A 25,778-nucleotide genomic window follows, 5' to 3' on the forward strand; every position below is an offset into this window, starting at 1 on the left:
TCGTATTATCTATAATCTTGGACAGAATAGTGAAAAAAAAAAATTAAAACCTCCTCTCAACCCAAAATCAATGATGAATTGACGCATAGAGTAAAAGGCGCCATTTTTCCATCATTGAAATGCGGCGGTTGGGTGGTCTTAATTTATCATTTAAATTGTCCAAGATTGTCTCCTGGGTTTTAACGTGAGTTGTAGGGAGAGTTTTGTGATCAGTAGAATACAGTGAACAATCAGCGGTTTTTTCCAGGAGTTGATCGATAAAACTATAGAGTCTATGGATGGTCACTACCGACATACGAAACAACGGAGAATGACTGAAATATTAACTCCCTGAGTAGACTATTGAACAGTGGAACCGTGGGGAGTCAGGAACTAAGGCTGGTTGCACACGTACAAATTTTCCTTGCTAAGTGTTTTGACAATAACTATTTGCTCGTGTATAAGGGTGATTAAATTTCTCAGGATGAGTTCAATACCTCGCGCTCCAGTTTGTGAACAAGGTCACTTGCCAAGGAGGAACGACGACCAATCATTACCTGTTGGTGACAATCGGTGTGACTCGTGATGAAATTAGGCTTAAAAACACATCTAAACGCCTCAGTCTAAAGGGGCAGTTTACGGGCGATCTATTAAACTGTGACTTGGAAATGTCCGTATTGCCGATAGAAGAGTGGAGAGTAAGTAAGTAAGTAAAGTAATTTATTTAGTGTCAAATACACAGGGGGTGGTCTCCCAGTCCCCCGAGCCACAGGCTCATGATATAAGAGTATGTGTCGATGGAAACATAAGTTACGTCAACCACGTTCCCAGGGACTCTCCTCTTCGCCCCTTCCCTGGGACGTAAAGAGGAGAGACCCTGGGAACGAGGTTGCTCTCTTCCCTCGTCGCATCAAATCGCCATAAAATCGGAGCCAAAATTACCGCTGGTTGAAATCGCACTCAGTATCACCACAAAAAAATCGTCACTACAAAACTCATAAAAAGATTTCTTGTAATATAGAACTACCTGTAAGGACCATTTGAAAGTACCAAGGTATGGTTTGTCAAAGAAACGTCTACGTTGAGCAGTTTCAAATATAGTTGAAACAAGTTTTCGTTTTCTTGGTGGCCTGCAGAAGCGGCTTTATTTCAGTGCAAGCTTTAGATTCTTCTTTGACCGTCAGTTATTGTGTCGAAAGTCTGAAGAACACTGTACAATCGATGCGCAGCCAAAATACATTCTTAATAATTCCAATATTTATAAGGATCCCACAGAAACAAAAGGTTTCAGTGCAATATTTTAAAAGTTTCCGTCCATTGGAAATGTCAGTAATTACAATCTTAGGATTTCAATCGTCTTTAAAATTTTACATTCAGGAATATATCTGCTGTCAGAGGCAGTCTCCTAAAAAGTCCACAACTTCCGACAATTCTCTTTTCTTTGCTTCATGATGAGCCCATCTTTCTTCTGCGAGCTTGGGCGTAATTTTCCACCTTTCATGGTATATCCTTTGCTTGCATGATGGGCATTTTTTTCCTCCTAAAAAAAGGTAAAACATTATTTTTCAAACACAGCAAGGAGGAATGTGTCGAGTGTATTTGCTTAGAAACTGAAATAAAAATAAATAAATAAAATTGGTAGAAAGGAAGGACAAATATTTAATTTTAAGTTTGACGGTTTGATGAAGTCCCCGATCCATCCACTTTACTATAAAGTTCCTAAATAACTACCCTCGCTACTTTTGGAATCTTTGTAACAAACGAAATGACTGACTCGGATTTAGCATTTTGTTCACTTAAAGTGATCATCCATCTCCTGAAAGAAATTGATCCTTAATTGCTGGAAATACTGTCTGTTGGGAAAGCGTAAAAACGACGATCGAGTGTGATAAGAAAGAAAAGTGATTAATGTCTATTTTCGCTTTAACATTTTCCGCGCACCGCCATTTTGGATTTTAAGACATCACATTTTATAGTTGCATACAAAAGAACTTCCGTTTCTACCCTACTAGCGGAGGTTTCTCGTTTTCGTTTCTGTTTCCTTCACATATTTTCGTCGCCTCTGATTATTTTTCACGGAAGCACCAAAAGTACAGGAAGACAGGAAGGAGAAAGAAAAACCTCTGCTAGCAGGGTATCTGCTACAGTAGTAACTATATGCCGTGACAAAATCCAAAATTGTGGTGCAAAGGAAAGCAGGCGGTACTCAAATTCAATGTTTTGTACACTAAATGTTTTTTTCTACTTGTTATTGACGCTTTAGTTCCGACAATTAATAATCAATCTGTCATAAGAGTTGAGGTTAAGGTAAACGTTCCTTCAATGTCAATAGGACTGTTTATACGAGAGAAACAAGCCGAGGCTCAGCTAAGTTGTGAACTTACCGTACAAATGCATCGAAAAATGATATTTAGGTCGGGGCTTAGCCAAGCCTAGCACTCCAATTTTCGTGTACTTTATGCCTTATCTAAGCCGCCGCTTAATTTCCCTCGTAGAAACAGCCCTAATGACTAATTTTCCAGTGTCGTCCAAGACACAAACAGTGTTATTGAAAATAAATGACATAAGCATGGTACCTTGAAAAGGCGGAGTTTTCATGTACTTATCCAGGCAACCATAGTGAAACAGGTGATTACAGTAAACACGTTCAACATATTTATGGTCTGTGGGATCAGTAACGGCATCCTATAGGGAGAAAAGAAGCAATAACTAAAGTTGAATATTCATACCTGTCAAGAAACTCGAATGCTACAGCAAACGTAGATAATTCAGTTGAAGTTACTCCACAGATTTTCTTTTTTTTGTATCAGGTTTCAGGTTTCAGTTTATGTACAATTGGATACAGTTATTTTACTGTATTTACATTGTAGTATAGGAACATAGGAATAAAATAACAGATAAAAGGAGAAAAGAAAGAAGTTAATGGCTTTGGTAGAAGTGTACGGTGCTCAGAGGAGCTTAATTTTCGAGCTAACCACCGCTATATTATAAATGGAAATACTAATTAAAAAAAAAAAAAAAAGTGTGTGCTTGGTGCCATGGCAACTATGGACGATCATATGGAACTGTCATTTTTATATTAAATTATACATAGTTATATTACCCTTGAAAGTTAGACAGAATTCTTGAATATTGTTTTTTGAAAGCTTTGCTTTCAACTTTTTTGAATGATTTGCTATTTGAAAGCTTTAGTAATACTATAGATAGCGATACAGTTTCATTTTTAATTTGTCATGATCCCCTCATCCCAAAATAAACCCCTCTTCCCCTGTAAGCAAAAATTCATGCACTTTTGTGTAAAACCAAAAATCAGCCTTAACTGATTCAACATAAGACGTTTATACTCTCAGCCCTTTGATTGCTCTCTATAATACAGTACCTTTGGTTCATCAGGTAAGGCTCTCTGCTGACATATCGGGCAAGTCTCCTGCGGACATGGTCTGACGCACTGAGCAACAAGGAAATCACACACCAACTTCAAAGATGGTTTGGGTTCAAATGGTGGGTCTCTAGGGATATGAAAATTAGATAATGTTAAAAGTACTTGAAATGCCTTCAATTCTAGGAATACTTGACAGGACACTGAATGTCTGGCAGACACTTTATTGGACTGGATGAGGGGGTTAAAGAAACTGTTGTGCTGCATCAGTGGGGAGTTTAAAAGAATGCTGGGTTTTATCAACAGAGTTAGTAAGGTAATTTGGCCACTGTAAATACATTCCAGTACTGATGTTCTGAGTGTTAACCATTTGTCGGAGCGAACCATTTGCTCGGAGAAAGGGCTAACGCTCAAAATGTCAGCACTCTAATCTCTTTACAGTGGCCAAATTAGCTAGCAAATGACCAACTCTGTTGATAAAACAAAACTTTTATTGAACTGTTTGTTATGATGTAAATGATGGTTCTAACATTTGACACTGTAGATTAAGATCACACTACAGGTCTAGTGTGACCTTTCAATTGACAGCTATTGAACAATGCTGTAGTGTGATGCCATTATTTTTAAAAAATAAAATTGATATTTTTGAAGAGATGAAAATAGGAGATGTACCTGCCAGTACCATGTATTATTACCTACAGTTTTCAGTTGAAAGAGATGTGTGCTTGAAGTGCTTGTTACAAGAAGGACATAAATCAGCTCTCTTTTGGCACAAAGACTGGATATCATGCATGAAGTAAAGACATTTATTTATTTTTTCTGACCTAAAGGCTTAAACTTGAAAAACTGAGCTCTTTAGTTTGGGCTCTTTAAAACTGAAGCCACTCTTGAAAGCAAGATAGTAAAAATTTGCATTGTCCTCTCTTTCATCCAATACAAAAGAAATCAACTAAGTGTAGACTCCTCCTTTGTTTGAATTGCTAAGGTTAACAGATTTAGAGCTAGACTAATTCTTTACTTTAAGGTCAAGAATCTATCTTTCTTAATGATATCCAGTCTGCAAGCCATAACAAAGCAATTCTCATTTCAAGGCCAATCAAACATTTACAGCTCTCTTGCAGCAAGCCATTCAATTATATCTATTCACATACTTTGGTTTACGGCGTAGTGGTGGCTCTACACATTGCCTTGCCATGTCGACAGCTCGACCAATAAACACTCGTACCAAGTTTTCTGGAAAGTTCGACTCCTTTAGCTCTACCCTGTATTGAAGTCAAATAACAATGTTACCATTTGTTTTGTTCATTTGTTTGAATTTCTGGGCTGTTGTTAATCTTTGGAGAAGAACAGCTTCAAAGGAAAGTAGCTGGTCGCAAAGAAAAAGAAAGTCTCCTAATCTTGTTGCCTGCAGTCCTTTTTAACCCTAAGTTGCCATAGCTACAACAGTTCCAGCTGCTAGCCCAGCAAATCATCAGTTTACCATAAAAATTTCTATCAGTTTGTAGAAAAACCTAGTCCTTAACTTGCAGAAGTTTACTGTTTTACTGGACATAGCATTACTTTTGTGATACACAGCCACTATAATTGAGTTGTGTAGTAGAACTTGGACAAATTTTTAATTCAATTTTGTTCAGAGCTCAGGACTTGGAATAAGCCCTTCCTCCCTAGTTAGTCCCTTCCCCTAACATCCAATCCAATCCGTAAATATGGAGCTTTTACAGTGAGGCAATTCCTACAAGCTAGAAACCTACACAGACTACTGCCCATAATAACACAGTATGAAGCAGAATGGTAATAATGGGCTGTGTGAGAGTGAGTGAACTTCACCTACCTAACAGCAGCAGTGTGATAGTCATCTGGTACAGTTATCTTCACATCTAGATAATATCTGCAGGACAATCCCATTAACAAAAAAAAAATGAATTGAGTGTGTATTGACCTGTGCATTTATACATCAATTCAAATCAATCAATCAATCAATCAATCAATCAATCAATCAATCAATCAATCAATCAATCAATCAATCAATCAATCAATCAACCAATCGATCAGTCAGTCAATTCATACTAAAAACTTAAATGGCAAAGGTTTAAACAGGCCTCTGAAAGTGGATGTGCGCCTGCTTATTTAACCTGCCCACCACAGGAGTCAAATTTGCAATAAGGGCACAGTTTCTATATACATTAGTTGTATTTTAACATGTTACAGCATATACATATCTAAAAATTAATGTGACAGCCTTCTGTGCCATTTGGCACAGAGATGAGAGGTGACAGATAGGTGACACGTTTACAAAATATGGACAACTGTTGAATCAACCTTTTAAAACCCAAACTCTTTACATCAAACATTCTTTCAGAAGTAAGCTGCAACAGTCAGCAACAAGTTTTGCCTGTCAAAAATGTCTTAATCCTGCAGTTTGCCTGCATGACGCAGACTTGACACTTGTAAACTTTTGTATTGATTGACGTTTTAAGACAATGAAAACTAGAAATAGTATTTGCCAATGGAAACCTAACAACAGTTGAGACCCACTTCATGAACTTGCAGTAGTTTTCATGTTCTCAAACTATACATCCCCCTCCTCCCCCACCCCCAAATAAACCGATTTCATTTGAATGTACACCCTGTTAATATGGACACTTCTCTGGCACCAGTGACGTCAATCTCATACCCAGAGTCCTCAGGCTCTTTGGCCAGCTGTTGGTAGCCAAGAGAGACTCTGAGGTACTGGATTTTATTACCGCAGGATTTCTGTGGTAAAACAATGCAAGCCGTTACAAGGCAGCCAATCAAAATATTTTAATAAAATTCCAGTTTCTCAGAGTCTCTCCTGGTGACCAACCACTGGCCAAAGAGCCTGAGAACTCTGGGTACGAGATTGTAGTGGTGTGGATCATAAAGGAGTTTGAAAGTAATGAGGGAAGTTCATATACAAATACAAATACAAAACTTTAATGACACTCCTCGACAAAGCGCTTTTCTATGTCAATAATAATTAATTTACAACATTATACGTCAGAACGATAGATAATCTAAAAGTTACAATGATGCAATGACTTATACAAAAAGAGTAAAAATTAAGCTAAAGAATGGTCGCTAAAAGTAACAAGATAAAATCTTTATGTAAAACCCAAGACAGACTAGAAAGGAAAGCGGCGAATAAGTTGGCTCGAAGTTTACGCTTAAAAATAAGAACAGAATTGAAGAGTTTAAAGGGATTGTCCAAACTGTTCCACAGAGTTACTTTACGGTAATAGAATGTCCTTTGTCCAGATTTAGATTTAAATAGGGGGATTTGCAAAAGTTGAAAGCTTCTAGTCGATTGCCCGCTCTCTTGTTTGAAACTTATATATAAATATATTACTTACTTATCCTGGTTTGTACGTATATTGAGAACTCCTGCTTTCTGTTTCACTTTCAGTTGATCTGCATCTGTTAATAATCTTGACTTAACATACTGCAGTTCTTCAGAGCACGCAATTAATGGATTCTCATCAAGGAATCTACGCACAAATGACAACATTGGGATGACCTAAAAGAGAAAAAACAGATAAGAAAAAAATTAATGTCCTGACATCATCATCATTTATTACCAAATTTTATCATCACTGTCATAATAAATTAATAAGTAATAATAAATAATATTAATAATAAATTTATAATGTCCACCATCGCCACCTTCATCACAATCAACAATCAAAATCATCATTCTCATTATTATCACTGCCATCATCATCATCATCATCATCATCATCATCATCATCATCATCATCATCATCATCACCGTCATCATCATCATCATCATCATCATCATCACCGTCATCATCATCATCATCACCGTCATCATCATCATCATCATCATCATCATCATCACCGTCATCATCATCATCATCATCATCATCATCATCATCATCATCATCATCATCATCACCGTCATCATCATCATCATCATCATCATCATCATCATCATCATCACCTCACTGTTTACCTGTGGTTTTCCAAGGAATGTTTTGACTTCTTGATCACAAAGCTCTGTCATTCTGGCTAACAGTCTTGGAGGTAAAGTTTTGCTTTTTAGTTCCACAATAATAGGACTTGTAGGATACTTCTCAGGGAACTGAAGCAAGACAACAACGCTTTTGAATTTCGTCCTCCTAAAGCACAAACAAATAAAAACAGGGACTAAGTCAGGAGCACTTTGAGGACATAATGATGTGAAAAGAAAACAAAACTCGGAAAAATAAATTAAAAAATTTTCATCAACTCACGTAATTCGAACATTCACAGCCACTGGGTGACAAGAAATGATTTCGGATCCCTCTATTTTTTCACTAAGTGTTTTCTTAACAATCTCTAGTTCATTTTCAATCGTCTTTTGTGTCCCTGGATCCGAAAACAAAGCCATTTTTGCTGGAAGAAGTGTCCTTACGCCGGCTTCAAAAAATATTGAGCAAACTTCCTTTTTCTCGTTTCAAGTCTCTACCGAGTTCAACGAGCCCGCGTTCTACCTTAACCGCTGATTTGTTTGGTCAGGCTGAAGTGCACGCTCGGATTTTTTTTCGTTGCTTTAGAGGTTTTGCTTAACGTTGTCATCGCACTAACTCTCGGAAATAGAACAGGAAGGTCAACATCAGCCATGTCAAGTCAGACGTTTAAATCACCAAGTGAAAGTGACTCAAAGATTTACGAGATGCGCACATATTATGTCAAGCCGAAGGCGTTTGGTAAGGAATATAAAGAAATACAACAACCTCACCCTTGATCCAACGAAAATACCCGACCCGCTAAAATAAGTATCTTAGAGTTAAGAAAACACTAAGTGAAAACATAGAGGGATTCGAGGTCCTTTCCCAGGAGGGGGAGGGGGTACTTCCCTGTGTAAGGTACATAGGTATGTGCGGCGCTAGATTTTTGAGCCGTTAGGGTGCATATTTTAGCCATTTTGGTCTGAATCAGGTATGGATTCTAGAAAACAGGTCTGAGAATGGGTATGAAATTCAGGGCTGTCATTAAGTTTTCAGCCACATGTTGCATTAAGCTTCTCACGCGTAACAGTGTTGTTAATTTCTGAGTAAAATAACCCTTCAACCATCAAGATCAGCTGTAACATCACGGTTCTTTCAAGGGTATTTAGCTGTAACAGGTGTTACGGGTTACGGCCCTTGATGACAGCTCTGTGAAAATGTAGAGGCCAGCTCTGAAAAAGAGTACCGGAAAGTTACATTTGGCCTGAAATAGGGGTGGGGTTTGGAGAACAGAGCTACACAACCCCACCTAAAATTCCCTTCCCCCCCCCGCCCCCCCACCCCCGGCGATCCTTTCTTGTCAGTTAGTTAGTTAGTTGCCGTTCTTAGTGTACTTATGAATGCCTCTAGCACCAATGAGCGCTTATTTTAAATTTAATTGCTCTTGTCATTTCATATTATGTCGCTTTATAATTTCATAGAGTATTATATAGTTAGTTTGTATGAAAAATATTCTGTAAAATTATATTACATGTATCTAGCATCCAGGAACACCCATTATCTTCTATCTCATTATTAATAGTCCACAGCTTTGAGATCTGCCTCCCATGCAGTCAGTTTTAGGGGAGTCATTATTCTCAATAGACAGTATGCGTGTGACGTCATTGCTACCACGTTGTTGTGGCATTCAGAAAAAGGTTTCTCATTAGCTTCTTTTGTTCCGCACACCAAAATGGCTGCCACGCCATCTTCGTTTAAATCTTTAGATATGATGTTCCTTAGATGACTGCATGGGAGGCTACCGGTACATTAATTTATTAGCATTCAATTTGCAGACATTAGAATTTTTACAGACTCTTGGAATTTCAGTCTTGCTTACAACATAAACCTAATGTATTTCAATGTGTTCCTTTCTGTGCAGCTGATTTCATGAAGTTGACAAATGAATACATCCACCTTAAGTCAGACTCGAATTCAAAACTGAAAGGCTATTGGACAAGTGATATTGGAGGCCTGAATGAGGTCACACAAATTTGGGAATATGGTAGTATTAATTGTACTTAATTTTTCTAATTTGGCTTGATGCCATAACATTTTTTTTCAATCACAATCTTATATCAATAAATTGCACTTGAGTATGTGTTGTTTCCTGTTCTTATATACTCTGATCATTTTCCTCTCATCCTCCTTTTAAATGAATAAATCAATGATGTAATATTTGATGTTATTATTTTATTGTCTGTAGACAGCTATGCACAGAGAGCAGAAGCAAGAAAAGCTCTTTCTGAAGATGAAACTTGGATGAATAATTATGTGAAGAAAATGCTAAAAATGTTGGTGAAGCAGGTACTAACACTCACAACAGAAACTTATAATGACGATGATAAACAGGGGTCCAGGTCACGTATAATTATAATTGTAATTAATGCAGTATAAATACTAATCGTGACATCATTATTACCAGAAAATTCACAACCCCCCCCCCAAAAAAAAAACAAACAAACAAACAAACAAACAAAAAAACAACAACAACAAACAAACAGTACATCATTTCACCTTTCACATCTCAAACTATGGCAAATTCTTCTGCCTCAGAAATCCACATTTCTCTACCCATTCATTGTATGGGTGTATAAACTGAGATGTATAAAGTGACAAGTGTCTAGCTCAGGGCTTGAAGAGCTAGCCTATGTTGAATTTTAGGTAAGTACAGAATACAACCAGACTGCATGAGCAAAATGCACATAAGTTTCTCAAACCAGTGGTATTGATTATTATATGCCAAAAAAGAGGGCAATTCAAAGAAAATAGGAAACAAATGGAGGGCTTGGGATGTAATGGACCTATAAAGCTCTTTAGACGACTTTTTGTTGTTTTAGCTCTGCAGCTGATTCACCAAACGTTTTGCCTGTGAACTTCAATCAATTTGTTCACAAAACATCGCCTTGTTGATGTTTGATCCATTGGTATGTGCTACACAACATTTTGTGATAAACTGGAATCTTCAATTGCCCATAGTACCTTCAATAAATAATGAAAAAGAAAAAAAGCACCTAAAATTCTACCTAGGCCCTTTATGCTCTCAGCTAATCTCGTACCCAGAGTCCTCAGGCTTTTTGGTTAACAGGCGGATGCCAGAAGAGGCTCTGGGGAACTGGAATTTTATTTAAATTTTTTGATTGGCTGCTCTCCAACAGCTTGCACTGTTTTACCACAGAAATCCTGCATTAATAAAATTCCAGTTCCCCAGAGTCTCTCCTGGAGACCAACCGCTGGCCAAAGAGCTTGAAGACTCTGGGTACGAGATTGGCTCTCAGCCCTTCAAATGACTTATGGAACAAATTGTGCCAGTCATTTTTTATGGAGCAGGCATTTTGTAAGGCTTAGTAATGGCATTTTGTCTGTGTCTTTTTTCTTTTTATGTCAGTTTCTGCTCTACACAAGAATGGCCTCTCAGCCATAAGGGGCAATTTCTCCTTGTGATTTATGGTCAGGAGGTGGGGTGGGGTAGGGTGTGGGGGGGGGGGGGTTGGCTGTCTTTTCACTACTTGCGCATTCAGCATTTAGGACTTCAGTTATTATGAAGAACTTTTAGAGACTATAATATAAGTAACTTTTATTTGATTTCAGGATAACTTAGTGATGACAGCTGTTCCATGGTCTGATGTGAAACCTCCATGTTCAACAGGAGGTGAGTGGTATACTCCTGATGAAAAAGAGAATTTCACCCATAAAAACAATTAGCAGTGTGTGGGTATATATTGCCCCAAAGACGAAAACAAGCTTGCGTTTAGGGGTCTGAAAATAGCTATGGTGTATTGACTAAAAATAATAATTTAACATTTGGCTTGAAAAACCAGATTTTGTTGATTGTCTCTGGCAGTAAGTTTGTGAGTCTGTTAGTCTGACCTCTGCATATAATGGGTGAAGACAAAATTATTAATATATGATAGTGAAAAAAAAAAGAGAGGGACTGGGAGATGGGAGTAGGAAAAAAGTGGTTGGAAGAAAACAAGTTCACAGGTGTTCCTTCACCAACACTAATACTCTCATTGGTGAATTATAAAATAATAGTTAAATGTTTTTCTTTGTGTTGCTTCCTACTGTCTAAAGATGATGTAAAAATTGTCTTTTTCTTGTACCCCAAAGAAAACAAAAATTAAAAAAGATTGAATATGTATCATGTATTTTCAGGTTAACTTATTTTTTAGTGAGAAGCTTTAATTTGCAAATTAATTTCTGCCTAAATTTTACATTCCTTTTTAGTGTAATCCCTTGCAAAAAGAAACACTATCTTTTTACTATCTTATGACTAGTTAATGAAACTATCTACAAGCTATCTCTTATCTAGTTTATTCCTATCTTCAAGTCTTGTATAGCTACTATTAACTAAATTTCACTACCTAAAGCCTATCTCATTAATAACTAATTTCTGGTTATTTGGAACCATGCAGATAGGCTATCTTAATACTATCCGAAAAATGAGATTATCCAGTTGGTGCAATACTTAGCATTTAGATATATATACAAGATAGTATAAAACTAGCTTTTGATAGGCTAAAAAGATAGTTTTCAGATAAATGTTAACTAGAGATAAGATAGTTGACATAGTATAAAACTAGTGTTATTATATAGACATAAACTAGCTATTGATATGAAAAATAGAACATAGATGTACACCCTTTAATATACTGGAAGAAAAGGGTACCCTTTTTGTGTAGAGTCTTCGTCCCTGTAGCCAGCTGTTTCCTTGGGGCTTACACACTGCTGATCAACTAATCTAACACAAGGGAGTCACTTCAGTATGACCAATAACACATGAGTAAGTAAGTAAACTTTATTTGATAAGTAGGTTACTTAGGGGAATGGCAGCCGAAGCGCTGAAGTGGACCTACTATACACAAAATAAAAAATTTTACAAACACGAAAGATATAAACAAAGAATAAAGTAGCTATAGCCCACTTTGAAAAAGAGTGATGGCCTGGGTCGAGAGTAGCTGCCCAAGCGATTGTGGGAAGGGTTGGGGGGACGTTGGCTATTATCTTCGCATTTTTGCGTCCCCCCAAACAATCCCACAATCACTTGGGCAGTTACTCTCGACCCAGGCCATCACTCATTTTCAAAGTGGGCTATTAAGGGAGGGTTGTAGTCTAAGAAACACCTTCTACTTTCAGGTGCGTATGAGCTACGTATGTATGACATAGCGCTTGGTAAAAGAGCAGAGTGGGAGCATAAACTTCTTCAAGGTCTGCCTGAACGCTTCAAGCTGTGTGAACCTGTAGGGGTCTGGTTTACAGAATTTGGTCCTCAGAATACAGGTAACCTGTTCAACTCTGGACTAATCGCAAGACTTAATGTGTGGCCATTCTGCCATTTAAAGGCTATGTGTGTGATGGAATGGAATGAAATGAGGCTCAATACTAGCAGCATATAGTTGGTGTGTCCAAATTATGGGCATCCAGTTCTCTGGTGAACATTGATGTCAAGATTGTGAGGTCAAAGTCCAAAACCTCTGGAAAAACTCTAAAGATAATGATTCTGGTTTCACAATATCCTGAGGGTACAATCAGACATGATAAATTTTTGTTGATTTTTGAGTCTTAATGATTTTTTATTTTCAGCCATAATGTTGTGGTGTTATCAAAGCCTGGATGACCGCATTAGGATTCGAAAAGAGTCACAGAAAATTGAGCAGTGGGTTGAAGCAGGTATGAGTCCAGAATTAAATCTCAATTTACATCGTCTAATTAGCTGCTTACTGGACAAACAGGGCCTCAAGCAAGTAACTCCTACGACATAAGCAAATGCATTAAAAAACTGCTCATGCTTTCAGTAATTTTGGGAAGCCACCTTTTTTTAGTGTTTTCTTTGCCTTTGGCACTTTCCTACTCACTCACAGGCAGACAGTTACTTTGTCAGAAGATAAAAGACAAATAAATAATCTTCAGGTCTTTTGGCACTTGCCATGCAGCCCTGCTGTTTAATTTTGGGATTCATTTACAATAGATTTATCAGATTGGCAGATGCCATCTTTAAGACATCTGATAACATTCCCATAGTTGACCGCTTTCCAAAGGGTATATTCTATTGCATTGTCCACAAAGTAGTCAAACACACACATACGTCACGGCTTCCAACAATGCGGCCCTTTAGTGAAGCTGCCATTTCCTATACACCTTGCAGGATATTGAGTTCAATTCCATATATATATATTTTTTATTTTCCAGTACGAGACTGTCTTCCCTTAGAGACAAAAGCATTTTCCAAGGTTCTCATGCCAACTGAATTCTCTCCATGGAGATAAACTAAAGGTATGCATATAAAGTTCAGAAAGTGAGTTCCATCCCTTCACAATGTCTCCCAATCTAAATACAGTGGGTCTTAAACAAACCAGCTAAAGCTGTGCATCTTTGGTGCACTCACAATAAGTTGTTCACTAACTTTGCATTAATGCTTTTCATCATTTTGGAAGAAAAACAAGACATGCTTGCGATCTAGTATAATAAATACCCATTTAACCAGAACTTAACATTATTTTGTCTTTGATTTTAGGGATCATGTATGGATTGAAAAAGTTTCTTCAACTGACCAAACCGCAGCTTAAATTGAGGCCATCTGATACTGCACAACAATGCAATGGAAGATGACTGGATTGGTAATTGAACTGAGTGGAGTGCAATTTGGTCTGAAATCATACGCGGGATTTCAAAATTGAACGAGCGCACAGCGCGAGTTTGATTTGAAATAACAATTAAGATTTCAGACCAAAATTGCACGACGCAAAGATCAATTACCACTTTATTACCCCTATTTTGAAATCACAGAGTTTTATTGTCAATATTAATATTCTATTTTTGTTACTTCATCTCCATTTTGATGAGCTATGGAAAGGATGCGATTTAGAGCAAAAAATGGTGCAATTTGGGAATAAATCGCACTGTTGAGAGCCAATCAGATTGCAAGGATCACCAGTGATTTTAAAGTGGGTGTAATAAATAATTTAATTTAATGAAATAAATAAGTAATAGAAAATGCTATTCTAATGCTAGAATTTTTTCAAGGGCGCAACTTATAAATTACATGCCTTGTACAGTGTAGTGGTCGTTTTAGTAGGATTTGTTCTCACAGTATGTGTAGTGATTGTGTCAAGACATCATATTGTTAAAAAATGTTATTGTCTAATGTCCATGATATAGTGACCAACACTATAACGTCTATAAACCAAAGATAGATAGGTAGGTAGGTAACTTTATTTTTTTTAGGAAAACATACAAATTCAAGAATTAACTAACTAACCCGGCAACTGGATAACCAACTAACTCACTAAAGATAAAATTTTATATTAAAAGCTGGTTTTGAAGGATGTCATGTTTAAAACTTGTCAAAACTGTGGTGACGTAGTTTGATTTTGAAACGTTTTGTGGTTGGGCCGATCATAGTAGAGAAGAAAGGCTGTTCCTTAACCTAGCTCTGCTGTAAGAGAAACCTTTTTTGTTAGCGTAATTTGATTCGGTATGGGACTGTGGAAGAGCCAGTTTATTTTCAGTATTCTTTAATTGAAGGATTTGGATCAAAACCAACCTATAGTGCCTTTTAGATGACTTTTTGTTGTTTTAGCTCAGATTTGCAGGATGTTTTGCATGTGGCCTTATATTCCTTTAGGAAAACGTGTTTCCTTGATGTTTCCTCTGGTGTAGACTTTCTAAAAGCCCTTTCCAATATTATTTCTCCTCTGTACTCTTTATGTTATGTTGGTTTTGGTTCCCTGGTTGGCTTCTCACAACGTTCTTTGCTCAAAGAAGTCGACTTGTAGCAAGTCTACTCTCTGGTGCTTTATGCTTCATTTTGTGATAAAAACAGGAAACCTCTCCGTAATCATGGGTTTTTACTCCAAGCTAACTGAAAAATACGAAAAATCTTGAGGCAACGTTTTCTGGTAAAACTCAGGTGAATCTGAGCCAAACCAACAAAAAGCGATCTAAATGCACTATACAGCTGTAGGTTGGTTGTGTGCCTGAGACGTTCAATTGAAAAGAGATGAGTGACTTTGTCTTGAAACAATAATCTTGATCTTACCGGCTAATGATGAGTCAGCCCCTAGGTATAGTTTTTTTTACATCATCATGGCTTTCGCCATATTCTAATCTTTCATGACTGATGTAGAGTATCCAAATAAACATGGTTATTAAAACTTGGAAACGTTGTTTTTTTCCAAATGTGTATAGAGTAAAGAGTGTGTGTACAACAATATTTATATTAATAATTAACTGAAAGAAAGAATTGATACTGCCATATATAGTTAGTGTTGGACTTACACAATATATGGCTGAATCTCTCCGTTTAGGAACCTGTTAGGAGGGATTGTCACAGCATTTGCCTGCAAACTGATTTAAACCAAGATAATTTTCATTTTCTCTTGTTTAAACACAATTTCACAAAGGTGGCTGCCCAAAGAGATTTAACTGTATATACTTACTGCTTTCAAATAAAGTTTTCTTTGTTCTCACTGGATGGTTTAGTTTAGGTACATGTATTGCTACATATATATATTTTCCTGCAGGTCCATCAACACACAACATTATTACACACCAAACCACCTAGAAAGTTACTTAAATTTCACTCCAACACATGACACAAATTCACTGGACCATTTGTCCCCAGTAAAAGTACAAGGAAAAAAGATAGCTGTCAAACATTTCTATTACGCTGGCTTTTGGCAGTCAGTTTAGACAGACTATACATCTTGGAAAGTTCAAAAGCAGTTTGATCCGTCAAAGTTTAAGTGCTGGAAACTGGTCCCAGCCGTCGCAAAAATAGCACTTGTAGGATCTCGACTTCTCAGGAACTGAAGCAAGGCAACATTTTTGAATTTCGTCCTTCTATAAGCACAAACAACGAAAAAATGGGACTATAAAATGAGGAACACATACCAAACTCTGAAAAATACCAAGTAGATTCGCACCCACCGAATGACAAGAAGTAATCTCGGATTCTTCCATTTTTTCACTTTCTAGCTCATTTCTGCTCATTTCCAGTCATTTTTGCCGTTTTGGTGAGCCATGTGCCCGACCATGTGCTCTCGTTCCCAAGTCCCCACTGGGAAGTTTCACGAGCCCGCGTTCCATCCCTCCGCAGGTCCCCACCGCAAGAGTTTCTGGGTGTCACATCGTGTCACGGTCGATGTAGTTGGTGTTACGGTTTTCACTGTTTGTTATTTTTAAGACTTTTTAATTTTTGTTCCTTATTTGCCATGGCTCTTGCTCTCGGAAATAGGGCAGGGAGAATATTCGGTTTGCGCCGTGCGGTGTTTGGATCGTGGCTTCAAAGTCAACTGTCAACATCGGCCATGTTAAGTCAGACTTCTAAATCATCAAGTGAAAGTAACTCAAAGATTTACGAGATGCGCACATATTATGTCAAGCCGAAGGCGTTTGGTAAGGAGAAGAAAAACAACGCTCTCACAATCCTTTGGGTTTTATTTCAAGGAAAATATCCAACCAGCTTAAATTGGTGCTGGTGGAGTTTCTTCCCCTCCCCTCCCCCACCTCTTCAGACGTTGTGGTGTAGTTGGGGGCGGCGGGGGACCCCTCCCCCTGAGACGTTTATACCTTCGTTCTAGCTCTCTCTTTACAGAGGCATTTTTTAGATTTGAGGCCCTTCATAAAGAGAGGCATGTTGATTATGTTTCCTTGAGCAACGACAACAGTTAACAAAGCTTGTGTTCCATTAGACAAAACTGCAAAGGAGAATCTTATTTATCACAATCCATTATGATCATGGATCAATTTATTCAATCTGATCTAAAACACGAAGGAAACTAAGCTGGCACTTGACCTTTAAGCATTCAAAAGGAAATAAGTTAAAGTCATACACAGAAAAACTCTGTTTCTATGACTGCCTATGTGACTAAAGTAAATCTAAAGTTGAATCAACCGAAATAATTGAAACATGAATGTTTAGTAAATCATTCTTACCTACACCTGCAATATTTTGTTGCTCAAAATGAAGAATGACAATGTGCAGTTCTAGAAAATACCCATACTCACCCCACGGAAGGTTTTTCATTTTACACCCCTCTCCCCCAAAATTTTGGCTTCTAGGACCCCTCTCCCCTTAGGAATTTCCAAATGACCTTCCATGGGGTGGGTATGGATTTTTTTTGGAACTGCACAATGCCGGCTAGCTAAAGCATTACTTAAAGCTTAATTCAAGTGAATGCGGTGGGTATAAATAAACCACGTCGTCAGGGTGGACCCATTCCCAATGGGTGGGCTGTAAAGAGTGGTTGTTGGTGTTGATGACGCCAAGTTTGTTTGTTTTTATTGCCTTTTGAAGGAGCATTTATAAGCTATGAGCATCTATAAGAGAAGGGCATTTATTAACTACCACCCATTTTTTTAGCAGGAGCATGGGTTGGGGAGGGGGGGGGGGAGGGCTGGGGGAGAAGACATGAAATAGACAGTCTTGTTAATTTATCAGATAGTGGAAAAACAAAGAAAACAGAGGTTTTTTCACTGCACAGTCTATTAGCGTTCAGGAACCACCTGAGCCTTTTTTCTTTACTGATTTCCAACCTCACCACTTCCTACCTCATCATTGATAGATATTTGCAGCTTCAAGCTCTTTGGGATTAGCTTACCTCCCAGCAGTTGTTCTTAAGGGGGTGGGTTGGGCAGTATATTACCCTCAACAAACAGTATGCATGTGACATCAGTGCTTCTTTTGTTTTGTAAACCAACATTGTTGTCATGCCATTTTCATTTGAATTTCTAGGGATTGGTTGCATACAAATTATGCATACAAAGTTTCTTAAAATCAATGACTGCAGAGGAGGCTATATTAATTGGCATGCAGACATTCACATTTTTACAGAAACTTGGGATTTCAACCTGTTTACAACCTAACATATTTTGATGTTTCTTTTCAGCTGATTTTATGAAGTTAACAAATGAATACATCCACCTTAAGTCCGACTCCAATTCAAAACTGAATGGCTATTGGACAAGTGATATTGGAGGCCTGAATGAGGTCACACACATTTGGGAGTATGGTATAAATATAGTTCATTATACTCAATTTTTCTTATTTAGCTTGTTATTCTGATATGGTTTTATCACAATGTTATCTGTCAAATATATTGATCAACAATTTTGGTACTTATAAGTACTTATAATATAATTTGTGTTGCTTTGCTTTCTCATCATCTTTTTAAACTTTGTAATTCAAATCCAAAAGTTACATTTGATATTGTTTTGTCAACACTGAAACGCTATGCAGATATGCATTTCTTTCTCTCATCCTCCTTTTGGTAAAACAATTGAATTTACAAATGAAAAATGTTTGATATTATTGTTGTCTGTAGACAGCTACGCACAGAGAGCAGAAGCAAGAAAAGCTCTTTCTCAAGATGAAACTTGGATCAATAATTATATAAAGAAAATGCTAAAAATGTTGGTGAAGCAGGTACTGCCACTCATGACAGAAACTTATAATGACGATGATAAAGAGGGGTCCAGGTCACTATGTATTTTGTAAAGTAATGCTATTGATCATATTAAACATGGAAGTGTTTCAATATAGAATAACATGTCACAAGTTTCACATAAATTCACATTTGGCCTGCCATGAAAGTTTTCAATCTTTGTTGGCTGCATATTCTTGTGGCTTCATAGAATTGTCAGTTATGCACAATGATGGCCCACAGCTTCTTGGCAAACTATGTTTCACGAAAAAAACAAACAAACAAAAAACCCCTAGATAACAAGTAATCCCTTACTTTTCTTAGGGATAGCAGAGTGCGAATAACCATGAGAACACACACAAAAATTGTCCCCTATGAGGGCTTTATTTATTGAGGAGACGTGACACATGGAGACAATTTTCCAGTGTACTCGCATTGTTCATTTGTCCTGTACTGTTCCTAAGAAAAATAAGGGACTGCTCATAGTCTAAAAATCCCCTGGCCTTTTACCTTTGACACTCCAAAAATTGACCCTTTCTCACAAAAAATACTACTAACCCAGCACACAGGCAAGCACAAATGACATGGGTCAGATAACTGATGGGCCAATAAGATATTGAAATAATGCTGTAAATGTAATTTTTTAGGTCAAATAAATATGGATCAACAAATTATACAAAAAAGGTTCACAACTTTAAGCATTTTGCAATTTTCTTTTTCAAATAACTATTGTAAATTATATGCCCTAGACTGTGAATGGCCTCTCAGCCTAGGACCTGATATGGTTGAGAGAGAGGGCGGTATTTACACTAGTTGCTCAGACACCATGGTTTTCAGTGATTGCAATGAACTTTAACAGACTAAGTTTAATTGATTTTAGGACAACTTAGTGATGACTGCTGTTCCATGGTTTGATGTAAAACCTCCACTCTCAACAGGAGGTGCGTGGTATACTCCAGGAATATTCCATGTATTCTAATATTCAAGCAACAGAATGTTGGTATATACTGTCCTAGAGGGATTTGGTTCTCGAGTCATTTTGAGCCAACAGGAAAACAAGTTTGGTATTGAGAATCATCCTTGGAAGTTTCACTAGACTTTTTAACATCAGAGCAGATTTGATCATTTATATCAATTTCAATTCCAAATCTCCAAATACCAGTCGAAATACTAAATTGAGAATGCTCTAGCAAACATTCAGTTTATGAACTCCAAAGCATGACTTTACATTAGGTGGACTTTATGCGGTCAAGGGTAATGGTCGGCTAAGAAATGACAGTGTTTACTTTAAAAGCTTTTTTTTTCAGGTGTGTATGAGCTACGTATGTATGACATCATACTTGGTCAAAAGGAACAGTGGGAACATAGAATTGTTCAGGGCCTGCCAGACCGCTGTAAGCTGTCTGAACCTGTTGGTGTCTGGATTACAGAATTTGGTCCTCAGAATACAGGTACCCTTTTAAACTCTGGGTTCTAAGCTGTAACCTAAGTGCATCATCGTTCTGCCATTTGAATAAATACAATAAATAAATGGGAATTTCAGTGGCACATCCACAGTGTGGCTCTTTAATAGTCCACTGTTTCCAGGTCGGATTTGAATTTGGAAACGTTTGTTTTTGTGAAGTGAAAAAACCAGAGTACCTGTGGAAAAACCGTTGAAGCAGGGACAAGAACCAACAACAAACTCAAGCCACATATGGCATCAACTCTGAAAATTGAACCTGGGCCTCATTGGTGGGAGGCAAGTGCTCTCACCACTATGCTATCCCTGCTCCCCTATGCTACATGCATGATGGAAATTATGGGATGAAATGACACAATACCAGCAGCACGCAACCCAGCAAGTGATATAGTAGCATCCACTCGTCTAAAATAGTGGTCATGTGCAAAATACATGTCTCTTCAGGAAAATATACAGGTAATTGTGCAGTTCCAGAAAAAGTCCATAGCCACCCCAAAGGTCATTGGAAATTCCTGGGGGAGGGGGTCTTAAAAAGTCAAAATTTTAGAAGGAAAGTATGAAGCTAAACTGGAATTTCCTAGGGGGAGGGTGGGGGGTGCAAAAGAAAAACCTGTGGGGGGGAGTATGGATATTTTCTGGAACTGCACATTCAAAGTTTTCTAAAGGCAACAATAAATTGTAGATTCCAAAGAAAATCCTTAAAACTGTGGGCTCCCAAATCAGTATTGGATGTGACAAATTTATTGATATTTGAAACATGTTTTCCAGCAATTATGTTGTGGCCTTATCAAAGCCTGGATGATCGCATAAAGATTCGTAAGGAGGCACGAGAAATTGAGGAGTGGGTTGAAGCAGGTGAGAATCATGAATAATGTAATTTTACATAGAGCCTAAGCTGTCAAAGGAGTCACTTTGCTAGTAGAAAAAAAGCAAAATTTGCCTTTTCATGCTTTTCATGAGCCCTGCTATACTAAATTGGGGAATCATGTTCATTAGATTAATCAGATGGGTAGATGTCCTCACATTAGAAGGCATGTCAGGGTTCTCATTAACTGCTAACAGCAGGCTTAAAACTGATCACTTTGGATTTGAGCTGCCTACTCTTTGCTGAAAAGGTTTGCCATGTTTAATAACCCTGTATAAAACACTCATTCACTGAGCTGCCTTCTTGTAGCCATCTACTCTGAAAGTTAATGAGTACTCTCATTTCCATGATTGACTGATGACAAAGGGGCAATTATTTTACTGTGGCTTTCAAAATGGCAACCATTCTCCTATACACCTCGTAGAGTACAAGTTCAATTCCACATTATTTATTTTCCAGTGCGAGACTGTCTTCCCATGGAGACGAAAGCATTTTCCAAAGTTCTCATCCCAACGGAGTTCTCTCCATGGAAATAAACTAAAGGTATGTAAGCTCAGAAAGTGTGCTGCATCCCTTCACAATGTCTCCTCCCCAAAACCAATGGAGTGGGTGAGTTTTGCTTTTGCTCTAGGAAAACAAGACTGCTTGCAATATAGTATGATAAATATTAACCCTTTAGCCAGAACTTAACATTATTTTGTCTTTTAATTTAGGCATCATGTATGGATTGGAAAAGTTTCACCAACTGACTAACCAGTGGATACTTTTTCATACTATACAACAAGGCAATGGAAGGTCATCAATCCCAATGAAACTCAATTAAAATTTGGGATCCCTTTTAAAACGGTTACTATGAGACACCACTTTCCCATGTAATTTGCTGAGGGCAACTTATATGTAGTATTTGTGTCAGTAGGGTTATTAATTTTTGAAAATGTGTATTGATTGTCTCTTAGAGATTTATGTATAAAATGATTGTCTGATGTCTATAATATAGTGACAAACTCTGTAAACTAAGATGAGGAGTATCTAAAAATGATAATTATTAAACTTGAAAGCACTGTTTTGGTCATTTTTTCAAATGTGTAAAGAGTTAAGAGTATGTGTGCAATTTCTGTAAATGGTGGCCTGCTGGCTGCCACAACTATCACATTTGGTTGAGGGGGAGGGGGCCGGGGCGGTTGTAAAGGTGTTTGACTAAAAAATACACTTGAATCCCTTATTATACCAAAATATTTCGGTGGTCACTTGAATAGTAAAAAACTGATTTTTTACCCCACGCATGCACACCTCACATAGTTATGTTTTTTTTTTCTCTAAATAGTTTTCTTTTTTATCTTATTGATGGTTTGGTTCTGGTATTGCTATATGTTTTTACCCTTTGTTTGAATCACCCTTAAAGATCATAAACATACCAAACCAACTTATAAGATTTTATTTTACTCCAACACACCACACAAATTTAGTGGAATACAAGATATTTTATTACAATCAGAACTGGATCATTTGTCCCTAAAAAAGAATAAGAAAAAACATAGTTAGAAAGCATATCTCATGCTGGCTTTTGGCATCCAGTCTATACATCTTGGAAAGTTTCAAATACAGTTTTGAGATTTCAAAATGAACTTTTTAAGGGAAAAGAGTGCCATCATCAGAGGTTCCATTTTACAAAGCAACTAAGAAAACTTTAAACACTAGAATATTTCTGGAATGTTTAATTTGACGAGAAAGAAACTCAAACAGATATAAGATGAATATACTATACGTTGTAACAAAAACTATTTTGTGTTTTAGAATCATGCCCGTAAAGAGGACTGTGTGAGAGGTTAGGTCTTTTTTTTTTCTTGTGGTTTGCTTGCACATCTGATTAGTCACAGAACAATAAACATTGCAGAAATAATTCTTGCATTTCTTAGACTTCATAATTTTCTTATTCGTGGTAACCTCTCCAGGGTAACTGGTTGTTTCAATAAGTTTCAAAGGCAGTTCATCTATAATGAATGGTAAAGATCACCTTTCTTTTCTTGTCTCCACCCAGTTCAAAATGCTTGCATCTTTTGAGGGCAATTTGTTTTCTGTACTTGCACTCTGTACATTCCATACGAAGAACAATTTTCTTGGTTGTTTTCGCCTAAATGTGTAAAAGAATTACAATCAGTGCCCTAAATTGGTCCATCAACATTTGGGTAACAAAAGAAACTGTACACAAGTTAGCTTAGACATGCTACTTCAGCATCAGGTTACTACTTAAAAATGACATGTGATGGATGGCTTCTCCTGATTATAGATGTATTGACTTTCTTGACCTTCAATTTACAGCTAACCTCATCCATTGTAACTCATGATTACAACAACAGCCACTAAAGAAAACAACTTGCCACAGACAACATTCCGTTCTTGTACAGTGTCCATTCAATGACAGTTTTGGGATCCCCCCTACCCAGACATGGTTGCAAGTTTTCAAAAGAGCTTATGATTTTTGAAGGGCACCGAACAACAAATCCCCAAAATGGTGTCAGAACATATTAACTTCCATGCCAAGATTTTTAAATTTATTTTCATTCCCTACAACAGTGCCACATTCTAAAGTTTGATCCCCAAATAGCAGGCCACATAATTTTATGATACATGAAACTACCAAACTGACTAAAACAACAGGGGAGTACAGAAGGGTGACTAGTATGGGTTCACTTGGCACTTCAATATACACCTCTGATCCATCACTGGTGTTGATTTAGCAAGCGGCACAACATTCATTTGTACCCTTCACATTCACATTGTTGCAGTTACCACTACAATCACCCACAACTTGTTCCCATCTGGCCTCATAGTTCAGTTGGTAGAGCGACAGTAATCATATCTGGAGGTCGTAGGGTAAAAGATTTTTCCTTTGCCTCAAGTGGTCTGTGTAGCCCAGTAGATACATAACCACATAGCCTGGAAGCGACAACGGTATATCTCTTTGTTCCATTCTTAAAACGTGAAATAAGGAGGAAGTGCCACAAAAGAATGCCACACCTTTAAAGCAGGGCATAAACCGGGTCCTGTAGTACAGTAATCTGTTACATTTACTGTGTTATAATCCTCCTGGTCCAAAGTCAGAATGAAAACATCCCATGTACATGACTGTGTTGAATTCGGGTGTTGACTCGGTTGGCAAAAAAATGCTTGGTTTATATTCTAGCGCACTATCAAAAGTATATCTTACCTTTTTGTGGAAAATGGGTTTTGTCTGACCCCCGTAACCTGACTGTTTTCGATCGTAGCGGCGTTTTCCTAAGCAAAACAAGAAAACATAATCCAAGGTAAGTAACTGAGGCCTGAGGGATGCTAAAATATTAGAACTCTACAGGGCATGGACTAAGAAATAATGGCGTGCTCAAGTTCAAACCAATCCTTGAGATTAAAATTTCATCATAACTCTCACCCTGAGCGAACAGACTGGCCTTTCCTGTCTTGTACTGCGTGACTTTGTGTAAAGTGTGTCTACGACATTTCTTGGCCTTGCAAAAAGTACGGCGTTGTTTTGGTACGTTAACCTGTATATAAGAACCAGAAATTCAGTTCAGATTAATAGAGATACAATAAATTCCTTTTGATATCGTTACAAAGGAAAATGAACACAGATGGCCGAGGATTAGAGAGGATTGAAAGCGTTGTAAGTATTTTTCCTACCATTTTCGCTCGCACGGTCGAAAAGGAGAGGACTTTGTAGAGTCCAGTTTCTCCATTGTTGGATCTTGACACGGTTTCCTCATGTCGAGGCTTTCTCCCAGGCCTCCGCACGCGCGGAATAAAGCAACCAAGAGATTAGATATGCGCTGAGCCGTGCATTTTCCAGGAGCACTCAACGGATCGTTTCGGTAAATTATCTGTTCGGAAGGTCCTTAATCGCCTACAATTTTCTAAGGGGAATTTTCACCTCGAACTTTCGTGATAGGGAAAATTTAAGGCCTAGAAAAGGGCCTAAAAATGTCGTTTTGGGTACCGAAAAAAGGTCAGCTAAGATTTTCGGAAAGGAAATAAGACCTAAGGTTTTCGGGAAATGGACAAAAATGCCCTAGTAATTACGAAAAGACTGAAGTTCCCCTAGAATGACCGAACAGATAAAAATAAAGGCACTCCAGATAACCTAAAATAGTGTTTCAAAGGATCTGAGAGAAAACCGTCATTGGGTGCCCCTGATTTTCATTTAAAATTGTCTTTTTTTTTTCCTTACCCTTATCCTCGGGAAGACGTCCAATTTGCTGTGTAGATTCGTTCTGGTTTTTAGTGGTGGAGCCAGCGGTTGGTAAATTACAAACGTAGGATGTGCGACTTCCATCACGTTTCGAGTTCATCCGCGAAAATACGCGACTTCCATGAGCGCTGACTCGTGTTCAGTCTCAAACCTTTTTCACAATCTTTAATAGCCACTACTAGTTAGAAACTTTTTTCTCAGGACAGATCAAAGCGAAAGTGGGCTGCCAAAATTTTAAGCAAGTTGGGTTTTTTTTTAAAATGATTTCCTTCTCGCTGGGAGAGATCAGAGACCCCTTGCCAAGACTTGCCTTACTACCGAGTCTAGAGTCTTCCAACTCGTGATGTAGGGTAAGGCTAAGCATGTATTAACTTTCAAGCGGCTGGTTTGTTCGACCGAAAAACTCACGCAAGTTGCCGGCTT

At 37.7% G+C, this 25,778-nt stretch overlaps 4 protein-coding genes across 6 annotated transcripts; 2 read left to right on the forward strand and 2 right to left on the reverse strand.

The window, feature by feature from the left end:
- Nucleotides 1-974: 974 nt before the first annotated feature.
- Nucleotides 975-7,848, reverse strand: LOC146472672 (uncharacterized). The gene is made up of 8 exons (XM_085119409.1): nucleotides 7,630-7,848; nucleotides 7,350-7,515; nucleotides 6,730-6,893; nucleotides 5,190-5,246; nucleotides 4,510-4,620; nucleotides 3,359-3,488; nucleotides 2,556-2,664; nucleotides 975-1,519 (listed from the first exon to the last, which is right to left on the reverse strand). The coding sequence occupies exons 1-8, from the start codon at nucleotides 7,764-7,766 to the stop codon at nucleotides 1,371-1,373; spliced, it is 1,023 nt and encodes a 340-aa protein (XP_084975535.1). The 5' UTR covers nucleotides 7,767-7,848; the 3' UTR covers nucleotides 975-1,370.
- A 46-nt stretch (nucleotides 7,849-7,894) lies between these two features.
- LOC146472673 (protein NipSnap homolog 3A-like) lies at nucleotides 7,895-22,177 on the forward strand. 3 transcript variants are annotated; one of them, XM_085119411.1, is made up of 8 exons: nucleotides 7,895-8,085; nucleotides 9,248-9,370; nucleotides 9,572-9,672; nucleotides 10,957-11,017; nucleotides 12,502-12,645; nucleotides 12,949-13,035; nucleotides 13,555-13,638; nucleotides 21,829-22,177. In XM_085119411.1, the coding sequence occupies exons 1-7, from the start codon at nucleotides 7,998-8,000 to the stop codon at nucleotides 13,629-13,631; spliced, it is 681 nt and encodes a 226-aa protein (XP_084975537.1). In that variant the 5' UTR covers nucleotides 7,895-7,997; the 3' UTR covers nucleotides 13,632-13,638; nucleotides 21,829-22,177. The 3 variants fall into 3 exon arrangements, with proteins under 3 accessions (XP_084975537.1, XP_084975539.1, XP_084975540.1); XM_085119413.1 differs by lacking the exon at nucleotides 21,829-22,177 and adding an exon at nucleotides 13,880-14,510 and having other exon boundaries at nucleotides 13,555-13,660; XM_085119414.1 differs by lacking the exon at nucleotides 21,829-22,177 and adding an exon at nucleotides 13,880-14,510.
- LOC146472674 (protein NipSnap homolog 3A-like) lies at nucleotides 16,474-22,177 on the forward strand. Its single transcript, XM_085119410.1, has 8 exons — nucleotides 16,474-16,761; nucleotides 18,255-18,377; nucleotides 18,690-18,790; nucleotides 19,669-19,729; nucleotides 20,096-20,239; nucleotides 21,019-21,105; nucleotides 21,575-21,658; nucleotides 21,829-22,177. Exons 1-7 carry the CDS (start codon nucleotides 16,578-16,580, stop codon nucleotides 21,649-21,651), a joined length of 777 nt encoding a protein of 258 aa, XP_084975536.1. The 5' UTR covers nucleotides 16,474-16,577; the 3' UTR covers nucleotides 21,652-21,658; nucleotides 21,829-22,177.
- Nucleotides 22,178-22,534: 357 nt separating this feature from the next.
- Nucleotides 22,535-25,455, reverse strand: LOC146472675 (uncharacterized). The gene is made up of 5 exons (XM_085119233.1): nucleotides 25,335-25,455; nucleotides 24,543-24,674; nucleotides 24,324-24,391; nucleotides 23,130-23,246; nucleotides 22,535-22,627 (listed from the first exon to the last, which is right to left on the reverse strand). The coding sequence occupies exons 1-5, from the start codon at nucleotides 25,453-25,455 to the stop codon at nucleotides 22,607-22,609; spliced, it is 459 nt and encodes a 152-aa protein (XP_084975359.1). The 3' UTR covers nucleotides 22,535-22,606.
- Nucleotides 25,456-25,778: the final 323 nt, after the last annotated feature.

Source organism: Pavona decussata, unplaced genomic scaffold (assembly GCF_977016875.1).
Source record: "Pavona decussata unplaced genomic scaffold, jaPavDecu1.1 SCAFFOLD_98, whole genome shotgun sequence".
NCBI classification, from domain to species: Eukaryota; Metazoa; Cnidaria; class Anthozoa; order Scleractinia; family Agariciidae; genus Pavona; species Pavona decussata.